Here is a 19587-nt window from a genome sequence, read left to right on the forward strand (position 1 = left end):
TGTATAAGACTACAAGTGAAGTGATGATTTTGTTGTAATTTTATTTGTATATTATATGATGTGTAGATTTGTAGAAGGTGGCCAACAAGATTTTGGTATATAGCAATTTTTAATGCTAAAATGGCCATGGAAAGGGAAAAAAAAAATGTTTAAAATGAGAAAAAAAAATGTTTAAAGTGAGCCCAAAACCGGCCCAAACCCGGTCCAAACCCGGCCCAAAATCGGTCCAAAGAAAAAAGCCCAAAAAAAGCCCAAAAAAGCGGTTAGAAAAAAAGCGGTTATTCCAAAGCGGTTAACCGCTAACCGGGCGGTTAACCGCCTAGGCGGTTAACCGCTACCCGGTTAGCGGAGGCGGTTAGTAAATTTTACTAACCGCCTAGGCGGTTGCGGTTAGCGGTTTTAGCCACTAACCACTAACCGCAACCGCTATTTCACCCCTAGCGTTAAGCTCTTGTTGTTTAGAGTGTAATACTCCAGATATTTTTCCATGAATGAGATGACGAAATTAGGTCAACAATTTTTTTTATTTTTTTTAAAAAAAGGTTTTGATGGTGTCCTTTCTAATAGTTTAAAATTAAGACATTTATTTTATGATTTGTGTGGAGATCATGATTTGAAATTCTTGAAAAAGAACATGTGAATTAATGAAAAATGGTAAGATTCTTGACAATGCTAACTCATACAAAGAATAAACTATTTTCACTTACCGAAGCAAAAACTCATTAAAATTTGTTTAGGCATTTTTAGATGCCTCGACAAATCCTTTGAGTAAGGCTCCGTTTGTTTCAACCTAACATAATTTATGGAAAATGTTTTTCGTATTTTTTGTTGTTTGGTGCGACGTAAAATAATAGTCAACGGAAAATATTCTCCGTTTGACTGAAACATTTTTCTTTAATTTTCAAAAAATGGTTTCCATTTTTAAAAACCATAAACCATTTTTTGAGTTTGAACATCTTATTTTCAAATCAATAGACCCAGTTCAAACCATGTCGGGACTTACTTGAGACCCTACTGGGACCCACCGAGCCCCTACCCGGGACCCGTCAGGACCCAACCAAGGCCCCACTATGACCCAACTGAGACCCGCACGAGACCTACCTTGGACCCAACTAGGACCTAGCCAGGACCCCACCGGGAAATGGTTGGAACACAGCCGAAACCTGACCGGAACTTAGTCGGGACATTTTTATAATTTTTTATTTTCCATACATGCCAAACACCATAAAGTGTTTTTCACTGAAAACATTTTCTGACGGAAAATATTTTACGTCAAAACAAACGAAATCTAAAAGAGAGCTTGGCTAATTCGGGTTAGGGTAGAGTTGTATGGGATATATATTGGCGTTTAAAGGTTCCATGGGTAATTGGAATGGATTATATTTGAATAATTTTTAATTAATAGGGATTAGAAAGCTTTGTCTGGACAATTGCAATTTGGAATTACAATTGTCGTTATTTGGAGCATAGTTATTCGAGAAAAGTTATTTTATAGTGAAATTATTATGAAGAAATTCGAGCTCTAACAAATTTTGTAAGAATCTTATATGCAGGTTTTGAGGAGAGACATATTTATAGCTAGCATAATGCTTATTTGGCATTTGGGCATGCTTTTATGGCCGGAATATTAGTTATACAAAAAGGATTGCGTCCATAGATATTTAAATTCTACAAATTATTGAATTATTATGTTCTAGTTTTGGTTATACTTTTATGATTTTTAAAAAAAATATTTGACCTATGGAAAAAAATAATAATAATAATTAACAATTTTTTATTTTAAAAAAAAATATTAAATCAATAATCAGAAGAAAAAAAAAAGGTTAAGTAAATGAAATTTGGGATCATACCTCGTACCACTTGATTTCCCACTGCATTTGCAATGCTGCACCAGGAATTAGCCATGGCTTATAGTCTCCAAGCTTTGCCGCCAGATGCAAGGCACTGTTTCCTTCGTTGTCTACCACTCGAAACACTGTGTCTTTTAAGATATTTCTTTTGAGCAGGAGTTTATATACATGCGGTTGCCTGTTCTCCACCGCCAACAACACTATATTCTTCTTCTCTGCATTCCTATCGTGTATGGCAACCGGAAAACGTTCCAGGATTTTCTCCACAATTTCAGTGATTCCGTTTTTAGCAGCAATTAATATGGGAGTTTCCCTCTTTTTCATTTCATGGTTTTTTCCCGTCCCTGCAGCCAATGACACAATGTGTAATGGGCTTTGATTAAACTGTTTACAACATTCAATTCATCGATTAAAGCAAACAAATTTGTTTTTCCTTTACCGTTCAAAAGTTCATGTGGTTGCCTTTTCTGCACCGTCAACAACGTTAGACTCTTCTTGTCTGCATTCATGTCCTGTATGGCAACCGGAAAATGTTCCAGGATGCTCTTCGCAATTTTGGTGACACCACTTTTAGCTGTAATTAATATGGTAGTCTCGTTCTTTGCCCCTCCAGGGGGTTTGTTTATACCTGCAAACAACATTGTGCAGGTAAAGTAATGTTTGGCCTTTCATTAAATAGATTGCAATTATCATTGCTAAGTTTTCTCTTTTCCTTGTCAAAAATTAAGGTAAAACTTATTTAAATCATTTGAATGCTAATATGAGCTATCAAGTTTAGTTTTGTTAATCTCAAGAGGTTAGTCTAATGTTTTTTCTAACTCGTGATCTGTTATGGAGTCATGAGTCATGACTTCCACTCCAATTACAAGTCATGAAATCAAATATATTAGAAAAATATAAGTAGCAGATAAAAAATTTGTACTTCTCTTGTACTGAAACTAGCACTAACTGATGTTGTTTCTGTATTTTCTTTCTAAAAGAACTCAAAACAAATATAGAGAGAAAGAGAGAAAACACTTGAAATGTTGGGAATTATGCCCTAAATTTCAAATGATTTTATATCGATATTTATGTTGACATTCAAAGTTTGTAGTAAATATAAGTTGTTATTCACAGATTAAATTATTTGAGCATAAGACATAGTAGGAGAAAACTTCTTTTGTCACGTATCAGGGGTTATATTCATACAAGGTCATGCCATTCGAATTGAAGAATGCTGGAGCAACATATTAGAGGCTTGTGAAAACTATCAGATCCGTAAAAATGGAGAAGTCTACGTTGATGACATGTTTATTAAAAGCATCAAGGCACAACGTCACCTGTCTGATATGGAGGAAACATTTAGCATCTTGAGGGAAGTATAAGATGAAGTTCAATCCGGCAAAATGCGCATTTGGAGTCGCATATAGAAAATTCATAGGATTCATTATGTTCAGAAAAAGGATCGAAGCAAATTTAGAGAAAATTGCAACAATGCTAGAGATACAACCGCGCACAAAATGTGAAAGAGCTACAATCGCTCAACAGAAGAGTGGCTGCGTCAAGAGTTTCATCTCCAGATTAACAAATAAGTGTTTACCCAATTAACTAGGCTCTTCAACCTATGCTAGCGGCTGCACCCATTTTTCCCATTGTAGCTGAAAATGATTGATGTGTATAAAGTTTTGAGCTTTTTGTACTAAAAAGTGGAAAATAATAATAATAATAATTGTTTTGCAGTAATTTTATTTTTTTGGAAATTCTACATAAACAGTAACAAGCGAGAGGATGATGGGGTTTGCCAAACACTCCCTAGGATACTTGAGAGTTGGGATCATCAAATTAATGACAACCCTTACCTCCCTCGTTGAAATTAGGATTCACTCCAGTTTAAATGAACAAGAGAATATCCAGTTAGTTATAATGGAGAAGTATTTTTGTCCCGTCAAAAAATGAAAATACAAAAATACTCCTCAAATATAACTAACTGAATATTTTTCAGTTCATTTGAACTAGAGAAGATCCTATTCTACCTCGTAGAAGGAGCATGCTCGGCATTTAAGGCCGACCAACCCGTGATAAAGCGGAGTAGGGACAACTCTTTTGCCCAAGTCAATAATCAACTTTCTTAGGGCTACCACAAGCAACCCAACCACAAGACAACACGGAGCAAATAAGTACATGCCCACTTGTCCACTCAGCCAGGTAAACGGAGATATAGGAAGGAAGGTAAAGTCTTGCCCAATACGAAGGGCTCCTTAACTATTGGAGTTTCCAAAGTTTAAAAAATCTCAATTTCACCTCTCGAGCTTTTAATTTGATGTAATTTACCCATTCCATTAGGGTTTGGCTTTAAACGAACATTAAAATTGATGAAATAACCTTTATATCCCTGAAACTTTTATAAAATTTCATATTTAACCTTAATTTTACATTAAAAATTTAAAAGCACAAACTCCCACCCTCTTAAAAGTCTCTTGGGAGTTTTGTAAGCTAATCAGAAAGGACTAAAAAGGTTATATAGGGTATTTACCTTCTCCAGTCTTATCTTCACCCTCACTTTCCTTGCTCTTGTCTTTCTGTGTATTTGGCTCCTGCTCTTTCCAGAAAGTGGGGCTGTTGGTGACGCTGCCTTCAGCAATAGTATAAGGCCGTGTCTCGCCCTCTGTTGGCGATGTCACTTCTGGCGCAGGGGTCGTCCCAGTGTTAACATGATCTTCATACGAGGAAACACGTTGAAGAAGTTCATTCATGATCTGAACGGACCACGTGTGCTTCTCTTTCTTATCCTGTATCTTTCTTATCTTGGTAGATCCTTTTTAACATAATATACAAAGTACGATAAATAAGAAACAAATTAATGCATATTGTACACAAGTATATATATTTGTCGAATTAGAATCTTCTCCATTTTATTTGAACTGAATAATATTCGGTCAGTTAGTTATATTGGAAGGATATTTTTGTCTCTTCAAAAAGTGAAGAGACAAAAATAATTCCTCTAATATCCAGAGGATCATGTTCCATATTTGTCAATGCCAGCATACATGTTAGCAACTTGAAAAAATTAGTGATTAAATATTTGTAATCAGTTTTTGTCATTGTATATAGCTCTTATACTTGCTAATCCATTTAATTTTTTTTGTTAGCTTGTCGGTCATAAAAACGATTACAAAGTAATGTCAATAACAGTTACAAGTAATGTCAAGAATACTTGGTTATATACCTTGTCCAAGAACGACCAGGAGTGCCTTGCATGCAAGCTTGACAAATTCAAAACAGGTGACGTAATTAGGTGGGAATAAGTGATCCCTCCAAGCTCCTGCATGTACGACACAGAACAACAAGTTTCAGAATGTTGATGGAGCTCACCTTCATCTAAAAAATTATTAATGTGGGGTTTCTCTCAAATTCTTGCATGTTGATGGAGCTCACCTTCATCTCTTTCAACTGGAATTGTTTGAGCTCCATTCTCTCCAATGGTTGTGACTGGTAATTACCAAAAAATTATTTGTACTATTTAGCTGTAAAATGCATCTTGAAAACAGCAAGCAAAATCAAGCATTACATTTGAACGTGAAAGTAAAAGTATCAATTCAACAATTGCTCTTTGTTTTCCTTAATAATGTCTTATGCTCCATTTGTTTCAGTATAAAATGGTTTTCATTGGAAAATATTTTTTTGGGCGCATATATTTTCTTAGAAATTAAAACATTTTTTTTGTCGAAAACATTTTTTGGGATGCATATGGAAAATCACAAATATTTATTATATTTTCATTCAATCATATTAATCTATGAAAATCAATATTTCTTCGTAACATAAAAATATTAGTATAAATTTTTGTTTTAATAAAAAAGATAATCTAAAAATTTGAGATCCGACAGTGGTGCACTAGGACACCGCAAGGATATTGTCAAGCCATTGCCAGGACCCACCATAAAAATTGACAAATACATGTCTCGGCCTAGGCCGAACATCGATGATGTCCCAACAAAGTCCTGACAATGTCACCGTGGGGTCCCAATGGAGGCCAAGCAGTGTCCTAGCCAAGTCTCAGCAGTGTCCTGACGAGGTTCAAGCAATGTTCTGTGTGGGTCCCAACGAGGTCCCAGCGGTATCCCAGAAAAGTCTTAGTTGTGTCCCGTGAAAGTCTTAGTAGTTTAAAAATGAGAAGTTCAAAATCAGAAAATGATTTACAATTTCAAAAAAGGGAAAACCATTTTATGAAATTTAAATAAGTTTTTTTTTGGTTGTTTTCTATTGACTATTATTTTCCATCACACCAAACACTAAAAAATACAAAAAAAAATATTTTTCAAAAATCATTTTACGCCCAACCAAATGGATGTGATTTCTTCAACACCACATGACAAATTTCACATATCTAAAACCAAGAATATGATTAAGGGATCCTAAAATGAATTGGAACGATGCATACATAATTCTCATGTCCTGGCGTAAATCTGCCATGATAGGGTGTTCTTGTCATTGGTTGATATCTTTAATTTTAATATTTTTAATTAGTAGATAAAGAAAGAAAAAAAAAGGAACAAATTCATTCACTTACCATCTTTAAACACTCCACTGTTTTTGTTATTTGTTGATTCCGTTGATGTCTCCGCTTTTGGTGGCTGGTGATCTTCGGTCAATGCACATATAAAAACGAATCAAGAATTAATAATGAGAAAACCTTTTGTCAAGACAATCCTGATAACACCCATTTCACAGCCATTAATTAATAACCGACATATAAGTAAAAACAAAAAAAGTGCACAAAAATAAGTTTGGATAATAATACACTAGATTTTAGGGTGATAAAATCTCTAAAGGGTTAACATTTCATCTCTAGGTGTTACTTTTGAATCTAAAAATGAGTTTTGAGGCATTAAAAACGGGTTTTGAGGCATTAGAAATAGGTTTTGAGACATTAGAAATATGTTTTGATGCATTAGAAATGGGTTTTGATGCAGGTCACGGCTGGCAGGTTTTGAGGCATTCATCGCCGGCCAGACACGTGGGTCTAGCATGGCTACAGTTTTTTTTTTCTTTGGTGTGATTGTTTTCACTTTTATTTTTTGCATTTTTTTTAAATTGATGATGTATCACATAATAATTGGAGGCTGCAAAAAATGTGTTATCAGGATAAACCTGATGGTAGGGGCTTTCATTAATAATCCATGAAAGACTGAATATAAACGATATTATCAAAATAGTAATGTTATACAAACAAAGGAAGTCTAAAAAATGATATTACATAATGACATGCTCCTACTGCCCTAGAGGGTGGATTGACCACGTACCCCAAGTACTTTTTAGGGGTGGCTCGCAGCCACTAGGGTGGCTCGACCACCCCCCATCCGTTTCGGGGGTGGCCAATCCACCCCTGAGTGGTTTTCCAGGGGTGGATCAGCCACCCCCGCTTGTTTTTGGGGTGCCAAGCCACTCCAAAACCACTATTAAGGGTGGCCGATCCACTCCCTAAGGTAACTCGGCCACCCCTAGATACCTTGGGGGTGGCCCGACCACCCCTAGGAGTGGTTCAAAACCACCCCAAATTATTATTTATTTATTTTTTTTGTAATATATATATATATATATATTTTTATTATATTTTATATTCTACAAGTAACTTAAATATAATTTTAACTATTTTTTCTCTTCGATATTCACAATTTTAAATTCAGATAGAGTAGAATAGAAAAGAATCGCAAACCCAAATGAGCTCGATGTAACTTGTTCCGACTAAAAACTGCCTGAACATTACTCGTGGGTCATGGCCACCCCAATATATGGTAGATTCCCAAAGCTAATTTGTGTCACTATTTATGCTGATCCTATCCCTAATGCACTCTTTTTTTCTTGTTTTTTTTTTTTTTGTTCTTGAGAGAAAACTTGATGCATACATGGCATTATAGATGGTTCCCCACAAAATTATGGAACATAAAACAGTGTAAGATAAAATTATATTGGTAAACACAATTTTTTTTTTTCCCCCTTATATAAGTAAGACTTTATTGAGAAAAAAAAATGACAATATTGGCGCTGGGGCAAACCCCAAAGAAAGCCTACTCCTAGGGAGGAGAACGGCCACAAGAATGAAGCACATAATAATAATAATAATAATAATAATAACCCTAGTTAATCTGAATTGATCTTTCTACCATAAATATGCATTTTGATTTTTGGTTAGTGGCTCTACTTCGGTTAATGCATTGTGTTTTTTATTGAGGTTGTACATGTACACTCATTAGGCATTCATGTTTTCATTGAAGAAGAGGAAATTTGTCAATGCTAAATAACAAAGTTTCAAAACTTCTCACTGGTTCACATCAGGCTAACCTCAGTGAATAAAGACTAAATCATGTCACTAGGACTTCTGTATACCCCTGTTCCATATAAGGAAGAGCAGTTGTATGCATAGACTGCATGGTTTATAGAAAGATACTCATGGGTGCGCTAAGGCCTATATTTAATTACTTAATTACTATGTAAAATCAGGCTTTATAAAATCTTCAAATTAATAGCCCTTTTGAGTTGATAGCACATACGTAACTCACGCTTTTTTATGAATAGTTAAGAGTGCCTCTTTATAAACCACCACTACTTTATTTTCACAACTCATCTTCCCATGTATAGGGCGAGGGTATTACAACCTCTGGTTTGACAATTTCACCCGTTCAAAAAATTGGCTTACAACATGTTAAGTTTTTCTCCCTTTTTTGCAAAATCAACATCTATAAAATTAATTCAGACAAATCTGGCTTGCATAGTGAAATAAAACGGTACCGTTTTCCACTGTCAAAAATTAGGTTTAAAAAACTAATAATAAAAAATTCATTAAAACTTAAAAATTATAAATAAAAAATAATAATTAAAAATCTAAAAATATTAAAAAAAAAAAAAAAAAAAAAAGAGGTGGCCGGTTGCCAAGGGGTGGCCGACCACCCCATTTTTAAATTATTGATTTTTTTAATATTTAATGAATTTTATAGTATTTCTTCGCCAAAAAAAAAAAAAAACTATTTTTTTATTGCCCAAAGTGCAGTCGTTTTGGGCTACAGCATGCATACAGTAGTTTTCACTACTGCATGCAAGCCGGATCCAATTCAGACATACATTTTCTTTTTTCAGTAAAAATTAGCCTGCAATGGCATGGTATTCATTGATAAACCTTTTGCTTCAAATGCCTTGATATCCAGATGGTGAAAGTTAAGTTGTAGTAGATTTTGAAAGTGCATGTGTGTATCAAACCTCGTATCAATTGTGTACATACTAGGTGAGATTGAAGAATTAATATAGATAACTCTAAGAAACTCCAATTATAATTTCGATTGACGTGGCTAATTAACACTTAATTAAGCATTACTCACCTGAATGTCGCGGCTTTTGTCTTTCAAGGTCTGCATTTGTTTGATTTTGAGCTCCTTTCTTTCCTTTCAAACCGAGTGCTGGTAATTAAGAAAAAAAATAGTTGGGTCATCACCACATATATAGCAAATGAATAATAACAACAAAACTTTGCACTATGTCCGTTTGGTTTTGTGTATGCACATCTTTTTTACCATTAAGTTGAAAAATGCAGCTTGAAGCTGCAAGAAAACTTAGGCTCCGCTCTGTTTGTTTCAACATAAAATAATTTTTGAAAAATATTTTTTGTACTTTTTGATATTTGGTATGTGTGACAAAAAATAATAGTCAACTGAAAATATTTTCGATTTGACTAAAAAAAGTTCTTTAATTTTTGTAAAATGGTTTTTTTGTTTTTTAAAATGGTAAACCATTTTTCGAGTTTAAGCTTCTCAATCTCAAATCGTCGGACCCAATGGTGAATATACATAGGGGCGGGCAAGAGCGCCCGCCCCAACAAAAATTTTGAAAAAAAAAATTTATAAGATAGTTTTTTAATTTTTGAAGCCCTCGCCCCTACTTCTTTTCTTCCTTCTCGTTCCTGTCTTCCTCCTCTTGGCTTGCCCCTGTCTTCCTCTTCTTCTTGGCTTTCCTCTTGGGGGAGTACTAGGGAGCCAAACAAATGAACCCAAAAAAAATTTTAAACTGACGTGACAGACCGTGAGTAGCAGACAAAGGAGAGAAAATTGCATTTTTTTTTAATTTAAAAACCCTTACCACGTAATTTAAAAATTTTTCTAAACTTATTTGTTTGGCTTCCAACCACTTTTCTTCCTCGTGTATTCCTCTTCTTTTTGGCTCGCCCCTATCTTCCCACGCCTCTCTTTGAAGTATCTGAAGAGTGTTGGTTTGTGGCATAGAAGTATCTAGAGGACCGATATCTAGGGAATTGCTAAAGTCTCTTGAGTAGGTGAAAATATTAATTACTTGGTGTATAAGAGATAGGGGGGAGGTGAGGTGGCTGCATATGAAGAAAATAGGGATTCGAATCCCCTGCCATTAGAGGAGAAATTAAAGATTCTTCAATTATTCATCCTAGCCATCCAACTTTCATCAAATAGTCTATACTACGCCATGTGTCCCGCTCAATTTTAAATAATAAAATATTAATTCACTTTAAAAAATAATAAAATTAAAAAAAAATTAAAATAACCTAAAAAAAACTATAGGGTGGCCGAACCACCCCATTTTTGCCATTGGGGGTGACCGGCCACCCAACCTGAGCCATTGGGGTGGCTTCGGCCACCCCCAACCGGCCCTTGGGGTTGCCGAAGCCACCCCCTTGGCTCAGATGGGGTGGCTGGCCACTCCTATGGCAAAAATGGGGTGGTCCAGCCACCCCATAGTTTTTTTTAGGTTATTTTCATTTTAATTTTCTTTTTAAAAGTTAATTAATATTTTATTATTTAAAATTGAGTGGGGCACGTGGCATGATGTGGGCTGTTAATGAAAGTTGGATGGCTAGGATGAATAATTGGAGAATCTCCAATTTCCCCTTCAATGGGAGAGGATCTTGATCCAGGCAGCCAGAAAGCTTCAATCACCTTCTCTTTTTTAGTGTTTTTTATTTTTTAGTTATTCTCCATGTAGTCTAACATTGCTAAATTCACACTACCATTATTTTTATTATTATTATTAAAAAAAATCACATTAACCATTTTAGGTTGCTATAAGTGAAATAAAAAAAATATTACATCTTTTTTTTGTGTGTCATTTTTGCTTCTAAATGCATTTTTGTTTTCATTTTGTTACTAAACATTAGTAACAGTAAAACAAAAAAACACTTAAAAAAACATTTTGTTTTCATTTTGTTACCAAATAACTAAATAATTTTTTAGTGATAGAACTTTCTAATAAAATTTTACCGACAAAAGTTATATTTTCCAATCAATCTTAAAATGGCTCATAGTTTAGTACGTCCCTAGAATTTTCATTGTCTAGTAACAAAACAGTAGTTTTATCTATAAACATATATATATCAACGTTGGCCAACAAATCAGTTAGCTACTTCTAGTGCCATTTTCTACCATTTATCTTGCGGGGTTGAGTTTTTGAAGGGTAATAATTAAATTTAGGTGGACCAAAAAAAAAAAAAAAAGGCAAGATTTAAGGAATATGCATCTAATAAATGATGGATCATATAGACTTCATAAAAGATAAATATTTTACATTAAAAAGACATATGTTATTTTATAAAGTATTTTTATTTTAAATTGTATGCATCATATTTTTTTTATTTATTATATAAATACAATAAATAAAAATTTTAAATATAATTTTATTATTTTAATGTTGTCCCTACTATAGTCAATTTCTAGATCCGCCACTAGTGGGACTAGGACCACTGTTGAAATTTCACCAGAACTCTAAATTTTATGTTAGATCTTTTTTTGTTTAATATTTTCATGTTGTAAATAAAAATGATTTTTATAAGTTAATATGAATAAATGAAAATATAAAAAATATTTGTGATTTTGGTACGCACCAAATGCTGGAAAAATGTTTTCAACAAAAACATTTTCTTACAAAATGATTTTCTTCGATAAAAAACATTTTATGTCGAAACAAACGGAGCCTCAATTGTTAGTATGTATCAATCAATCTTACAGTTTGTTTTCCTTAATAATGTCTTAAGTTGCTTGTACTTTCTTGAATTAACTTTTAGCCCATTGACATGATATTAAAAATTTCGGATCAAGATCCCTGGAATTCTTAGGGGAATTCCAAATTTTGAAATTAAGGATCTAGGCCATCCATTTTAATATAATGGCTACTGTCCTGCCACGTGTCCCACTTATAATAAAATAATATTTAAATTTTAAAAAGAAAATATAAAATAAATAATAAAATATAAAATAAAAATACTTTGGGGTGGCCAGCCACCCCATTTTTGCCATGGGAGTGGCTTCGGCCACCCCAAAGGCCGGTTGGGGGTGGCGGCCCTTAAGGGTGGATCGGCCACCCCTAAGGGCCAAACCCAAATTTTCTTTTATTTTGGGTTTGGCCCTTGGGGGTGGATCCATGGGGTGACTTTGGCCGCCTCCAACCGGCCACCCCATTTTTGCCATATGGGGTGGCTGGCCACCTCAAAGTTTTTATTTATTTTTTATTATTTCTGTTAATTTTCTTTTTAAAATTTAAATATTATTTTATTATAAGTGGGACACATAGCATGCTAGTTGTCATTAGATTAAAATAGATTGCTGCATCTCTAATCCTGAAATTCTTAATTCCAGGGGATCCTGATCCAAAAATTTCATATTTTCAAAACCATGAATATATATATATATATGAAAAAGTGGCTCTATGAAATTGCTAAAATGACCAATACAGAAATCATTCTGAGCATCTCATGGATCAAATCTGCCATAATATGCATGTTATTGCCTTATTAATTGTAAGATATTTTACTTGTTAAAATTAAAATACAAGTTCATAATTCACGTACCAACTGGAATCGCTTTCCCTACCAATCCGAAGAAGTTGGCGCATGTCTTGTAGTTCTCCGGATAGCACGGATCCTTTCTGTCATTGGGATTCTTTCTTGATACAATTGGTTGACAATTCGATACTTCCACCTTGAGCTCATCAACAAATATGCCTTCCAAATAAAAGCAAAGGATGAGAATATATAATCGTTATAGACACCGCTGAATCTAAATTATATGATAAAAATAATAATTTAATATCATAAAAGCAAAGGAATTGTTAAAAAAACATATTACATGCATAATAACGGACGGCATGCTCTCATAGGATGTGTGTAAGAACACTAGTAACAGCTTCTATAAATCTTATTTTCTTCTAAGAGGAGAAGATGTCTCTCACCAAAAATCTCTCAAGGATATAAAGTATGGCATGATTCTGAAATGACTAAGTTTTGTCATATCTTGTTCACAAGATACTGGACGAAGTGAGATTATGGGTGTTTCACTCTGTGAATTAAGATAGCAAATAAGTGTCCATTTGGAATTAAGGATAAGTGGGAGTTTGTTGGAAATGGTGTCCAAAACTCTAATTGATTGGATAATGTTTTGATTATTATTATAGAACAATAGACATATACACTTATATTCTTGTTGATTGTGTATTATCCAATTATATGCATGTAAGATTTCTAAGATGTATTGTATTTGAGTGATGGTGTGGGTATCACAAAAAATCAAGTAATGATATAACGAGGATTCGAGTCATCCCAAATGTGATGTGATATTTAAAATCAACATTCAATTTGAGGTGGTCATTATTGAATTTTAATCTATTGGTAATTTTAAATGTCATATCACATTTGAGATGACTCTAGGAGGACTATAATCCTCCTTATATCATTATTCTAAAAGATCATACTCAAAGGTCCTTACAACTTACAAAACCTATTATTTTTCATAATCATAAATGGAAATGGGAACTTCATCTAGACTATAACATATTAAACCTCAAATGACTTGTCTTCGTCATAAAAAGCAGGTAGGCTTCAGGTTAATATGTTGGGGTATTAGTAGGGTTATGCTATACACCGAACAGAACAACATGAGTCTTTATACTGTTATAATAATTGATGTATGTGCACGATGACTTGTAGCATTTACTCTAAATCTTGAGGAGTTCGTGAACTCGGATATAAAGTATAGGTTACTTTGATACATCAAAGAGTGAGACCTATCATCGGTCAAAATAATCTCAATACATTGGGTAATCGCATGTAGCACTGTGGGAACACCCTTCAAGAAAGAATCCAAATCATTTGTTAGAGAATAAAAAGATAAGGAATATTACTCTTGTTTTAGATTTAATGGGAAAGATTACCCTAAAGCTCATGCCCAAGTATTTTTAATATGTACACTAAAATTTTTGGATATTATGCATATCCAAATTTCCATTAAGTATTCATCCAAAAAAATAAAAAATTCAAGTAAGACAAAATATCGCATTAACTCTACAAAAATTTGGCAAAATAGTGACATGTGGAATGTGACATTTTAAGCCCAAAAAATGTCTCTATTTAATTAGGGACCTTCGAATAGTGACATTTTGCAAATGTCCTTAAGTATAATGACTAGAATAAAAATTAGGGACGTTTGAACAATGAAAATGTCCCTACAAGATGACATTTTTTGCAAAACTGTCCCCTTTGGAAAGGGGACGTGGCAATAGTGTGCATGTAACTTTTTTGAAATGTGACACTTTGCACCGTTTAAATGTCCCTATTTTTTAAAAAAATAAAAAAATTTCCCAATATATAAATATATTTCTTTTTTTAAAATATAATAAAACAAATTCAAAGTAATTTTCTTTTTTTTCCCAATAAAATAAATTCAAATAAATTTTTTTTAAAAAATAGAGGGTTGGCTGCCTGTTGGGGGTGGGGGGTTGCCCTCGTGCCACCTCCAAGGACATCTGGGGTGGCCCGCAAGCCACCCAATCTCTCTTTTTTTCTTTCTTTTTTTTAAAATAATTATAATAATTAATTTTATGTGTTGGTAAAAGATGAGAAATTTTGAAGTTTTCGGGTATGTGTAATTGTTATAAACGTAAACTTTGAACACTAATATTTCTAGAATTAGAAACGTTTGAATAGTAACTTATTGTTCAAATGTCTATATTCATAAAATATGGACGTATGAATAGTGATGCATGAATGGTACTAATACTATACAAACGTCCATATTTTATGAAAATGGACATTTTAACAGTAAAACATGTCAAATTAGGGACGTTCCTTATTCCAAACATCACTAATTAGACTTTTTTTGTAGGGTATAAGAAGCAGTCTTTTGTGCAAAATAAATAAGAGCATGCAACTACAATAGAATGGAACCATGAAGTTCATATATATATATACAATAGTTTAGAGATACTTACAGTGATAAATGATTGTTTGGCATCGTCCAAAGTGGCTACCACTTCTGAAAGCGGAAGGCTTGGCCGCTAGTAGATGGAGAGGGGTGAATCCATGCTGATTGACAGAGTCTACTAGGTTCTCAAACAAGTGTATTATTTGAAATGCCAAATCTGTCAAACCCAAATGAAGCCTGTTTTAGCATTTATCGAATTACTCTTTTTTATTTAAGAAGAATAGTGTAAATATAAAAATAGTGCTCACCAAAATAGTCTCCAGCTATGGCAACATGAAGAATAGTCTCACCATCATTTCTCCGGGAATAAAGAAGACCTTCCCCGAGACCACAGATTCTGAGAAGACAAAGGAAGGCTTCTTTTTTACCATGGACCGCAGCCAAGAAAAATGGGGTCTCGCCATCTTCATTACGAACACCCACCAATGATTTATCCACTTCAGCAATGCATTGACACATTCCCACACTCCCCATTGATGCAGCAACATGAAGAGCAGTATTCCCTTGCTCGTTCTTCACTTTAAGAGCCTCCACGCCTTCTTCTCCATTGGCCCTTATTTCTGCTGTTACTTCTTCGACTATCTCTTCTTTGTCATCGGAGACAGCTATGTGTAATGCGGTGTCTCCTGACTTGGTGATCTTGGCCTTGTGAGCCCTTTTGTCGCTTCTATATATCTTCACAACTTCATCCCAGTCGCCTCTCATGGCCTTGTGAAACAACTCATGATTCTTGATCATTCTCTCTCCTTCCCCTTCTATACCAGCCATTACAAGGAAAAAGGAAGACAAAATAAGTAGGCTTGTGTAGCAGCTGGTGGAACTGGGATTAGCGTATGGATTTATACTAGAAACTGGAGTCCTGTGCTATTAATTAATGCCACACTTTTATCTCCAGCCAATCAGAAACATAATAAAGAAACCGAGATCAAGAACAGTGAAACTAATTGATTCAACATTTGGGTTATGATAATATATTTTCGGAAAAATGTATGAACTAATTAGGTTTATTGGAGTACACCAGCTATTGCTACAGAGGATTGAATTTCTACAGCTATAATGCACTACTCAGCTGAAATAGGTTATATAAATGATGAGTCGTGACAACCGACAAGTCTAGAATGGATCATTCCACAAGACTTGGGACTCAAGCAAAGTATGTTCCACATGATGAGTATTGAAGATGAATTTTCCTCATCTTTTTTTACAACATAATTTAATTACTCTTCTCTTTTTGAACAAAAGAATTCCAATCTCATGACTTTAAAAAGAGATACGAATTCTTTAAAGGAGAAAGCAGAAAAAAGGATAATAAAGCAAATTAATAAAGGGGTGGCTAATTATTTCTTTAACTAATTTACAGTTCTTTTTGTTTATTTATTTACTTTTTTTTTTTTTTTTGGTGTAGTAGTTCTTAATCATTTAGGTCCCTGATGATTACAGGAAAAATAAAAATTTAGTTCTTACAAAAAAATCCTGTCATAGTTTTTTTTTTTTTTTTAGTAAATCTAACAATAATCGAGAGAAAAAAAAAAAAAAAATCTCGTCCGAAATTTTTAATAAAAAGATAATCAACTTGATTGAATGCTGCTTTAATTTATGCATTATATTTTGTTTTTGCTTAATTATTCTAAATGATAACCGACCATATATGTATAGGAAGCTCGGGCCAGTGGGCTACACATTGAGCGATGCTTTCCCATTGAAAAAGAAAATGTCCAGAAGAAAAGAAAAGTAGTATCTTGAGTCTATTTGGACTGCGGTATCTTGTTACACAATGTATGTAAAGCAAAAGTAAAAGAAAAAAAATGCAACAAAAGGTGCGCTCTGCGAAGAAAAAATAAAAAGAAGTAATAAGAAACATATATAGATGCAAATTTTGATTTTGGATTTTGTAGATCTTGGCGTGTGCTTTATGGCATTTTCATAATGATTAATGCTATTTTTTTCACTTATTTATCAAATTTATGTCACACACATTAGTGTAGGGTGTTTTAAATGACTTTTTATTAGTTGTTAAAAAAATAAAAAGCAAAAGCATAAGTTACACAAAACACGACACGTTAGTCAGAATGATATAGGTGTGATAAATGGGTATGAAAAGTATGGGTAATGATTGGAGGAGATTGGATAAATCCGAATGAAAAAGCGGTCGCCGTGGCTCGGGGGAGGCAGTAGAGTGTCGGAGGAGGGGCTGGAGTTTTGATTTCTAGAGGAAATTGGATAAATCACACATGGCGATGGATAATATATACCTTATATGTGGTGGAAATAACTGAAGAAAAAATATCCCCAGTGAGAAAGAACATGATAAGAGAGGAAGAGGGATAAATGAGGGGAGGAGGAGGAGTGAGAAGAAACATGGCAAGGGACGAAGAGGGATAAATGAGGGGAGGAGGAGGAGGGTCTCTTCTTGACTGCAAGAGAGAAAAGTTTGAAACCCTAAGCGTGAGAGCCAGAGTCCTAAATTAAATTCTTTTGGCAGCTAGCTTTTAATCTAAAGACATTCAGACTATAAATGTTAGGTGTGAAAGACAAATGAATAAAGAAATTTAAGAAAACAGTGGTTATTTAACATTTATTTATTTATTAAATTATATATATATTGTAGAAAATATATAATTATAGTTACCTGAAGTTATAAAGAAAAAAAAAAATCTATTGATCCCCAATCAAATTATAAATGAACCTATATCGAAGTAGATTTATCAAATTTAAGAGTAAATCCTTATTAAGAATTTTTTTTTTTTTTATTACCAAATTCAAATAATATATTTTCCCCCTTTGAACAAAAATTTTAGCTCCACCACTAATGATGGCTTTTTTTTTTTCTTTTTTTTTTTGTTCTTTCTGTCTTGTTTTGTTTTCCTGTAATCGTTTTTGTTTTTGTTTGTAATAATGCTCGGTCCTCTCTCTCGATCTGCCTCTTGATGCCCCTTCAGGTTTGTTGCTTTGATCCAGACCTTTGGGTTGTAGATGTGAACGTTTTATTCTGGCTTTCGGGTTGAGGAAGATGAGCTTTGGCTAGGGTTCTCTGCTCAGTGTCAAGGAATAAGAGTTACCTATACATTGGTTTGAGTCTGTTTTGAGTAGATCTGTTGTTTAATTTGAAAATTAGTCAGTTTGAGTCTGGAATGTAATATGTCATCTTTAACGCTTGTAACCTTGTAACTTCGGCTATAGTTGCTTTAGAGCTTTTGCTTTGTATTATTTGGGGTTTATGCTCGTTTATCAATGAATGAGACTGAACTGATTCCTTTAAAAAAAAAAAGTTTATACGGAAGTGTTTATCTTCTAATTGTGTATGCATAACAATAAGGCAAAAGACTTTTTCTCTTTTATTTTTCTTCTTCTTCTTCTTTTTTTTTTTTTTTTTTTTTTTTGAGATAAATTTAATACTTTCATTAATAACTTAGGAATAAATAGCTTGCTCCGCATCTCTATTTAAACTACAAAATTCTTCAATCCAAACTTGATCGAAGAATTGGTGGACTGCTACCCTTCCAAGACAATGGGTTGTTGTATTTGCTTCCCTTTTAATATGCCCAAAAAAATGAATCACAAATTCATTGGATGAGTTGGAGCTGAATGAGTGCGCCAAAGGATAGGGGTGGAATGGGCTTCAAGGATCACACGTGTTTCAATAAGGCTTTATTGGCAAAGTAATGTTGGAGGTTGTTTCAATCTACAGATAGCTTAATCTCAAGGATTATGAGGCTAAATACTACACAAAGAGTTCAATCCTTGAGACAAACCTAGGAACAAAAACCTCTTTTGTATGGAGAAGTATCCATGAAGCCTGTGATTTTGTCAAAGGTGGCTTGGTTTGGAGAATTGGCAATGGTTTCAGAGTGTGAATTTCGGGTGAGAAGTGGCTACCCACTCCATCTACGTTCATTGTTCAATCCCCACCGAGGATCCTAGAAGCCAATGCGATAGTTAATGAGCTCATTGATGACGTAGCGAAAGACTAAGGTAACTAATCAAATAGCAGTGTCTTTGATTTTGTAAGGAGAAGCATCTTCGTCTTCTACCCAAAAGATAAAAACAAGTCCGCAGGTTAAAAGAAAGATAAAACTTCGAATAGTATTTGAGAAAAAATTCTTTGACTTGATAATGATTTAATGAATTGAGTTTTACATAATAAACTAGCTAGCCTATTTATAAAAGAGAACTACTTATAAAGAAAATAAACCTAAACCTAGTAGTAATAGTAAACCCAATCCTAGTAGTAATAATAAACCTAATCCTAATAAAGAAAGGAAAATAATTAAAGCAAATCTAACCATATTAAGGAAATGAAAAAAAAAATACTAATACAATAAAATAAAATCCTCATATAAAATTGACAATCAACGGGAATCATGACAATCTTTCATTTTTTACTTTCATTGTCTAAGAACGAGTAAAGTTTTGATTAAGTAGCGCTGCTTCAATATTATTTTTGATATTTTCTTTATTTTCATTTTTACCAAAAACAAAGGTAAATATCGTCC

The 19587-nt window shown here is 33.7% G+C and overlaps 1 protein-coding gene across 1 annotated transcript; it reads right to left on the bottom strand.

Moving 5' to 3' along the window:
- Positions 1-1844: 1844 nt before the first annotated feature.
- On the bottom strand, positions 1845-16129 carry LOC132169060 (uncharacterized). The gene is made up of 10 exons (XM_059580150.1): positions 15343-16129; positions 15102-15251; positions 12688-12840; positions 9203-9280; positions 6400-6471; positions 5265-5318; positions 5056-5151; positions 4363-4644; positions 2290-2478; positions 1845-2194 (listed from the first exon to the last, which is right to left on the bottom strand). Exons 1-10 carry the CDS (start codon positions 15860-15862, stop codon positions 1845-1847), a joined length of 1944 nt encoding a protein of 647 aa, XP_059436133.1. The 5' UTR covers positions 15863-16129.
- Between the last annotated feature and the right edge of the window lie 3458 nt (positions 16130-19587).

This window comes from Corylus avellana, chromosome ca2 (genome assembly GCF_901000735.1).
Source record: "Corylus avellana chromosome ca2, CavTom2PMs-1.0".
Taxonomy (NCBI): domain Eukaryota; kingdom Viridiplantae; phylum Streptophyta; class Magnoliopsida; order Fagales; family Betulaceae; genus Corylus; species Corylus avellana.

Bases quoted from the DNA above. Each gene is read 5' to 3' on its own strand.
- LOC132169060 (XM_059580150.1), bottom strand. From the start codon at position 15,862: ATGGCTGGTATAGAAGGGGAAGGAGAGAGAATGATCAAGAATCATGAG. The intron at 6,472-9,202 runs GTGAGTAATGCT...CATTGACCGAAG, and splicing joins ACAAAAGCCGCGACATTCAG to ATCACCAGCCACCAAAAGCG. The intron at 5,152-5,264 runs GTGAGCTCCATC...TCGTACATGCAG, and splicing joins TCCAGTTGAAAGAGATGAAG to GAGCTTGGAGGGATCACTTA.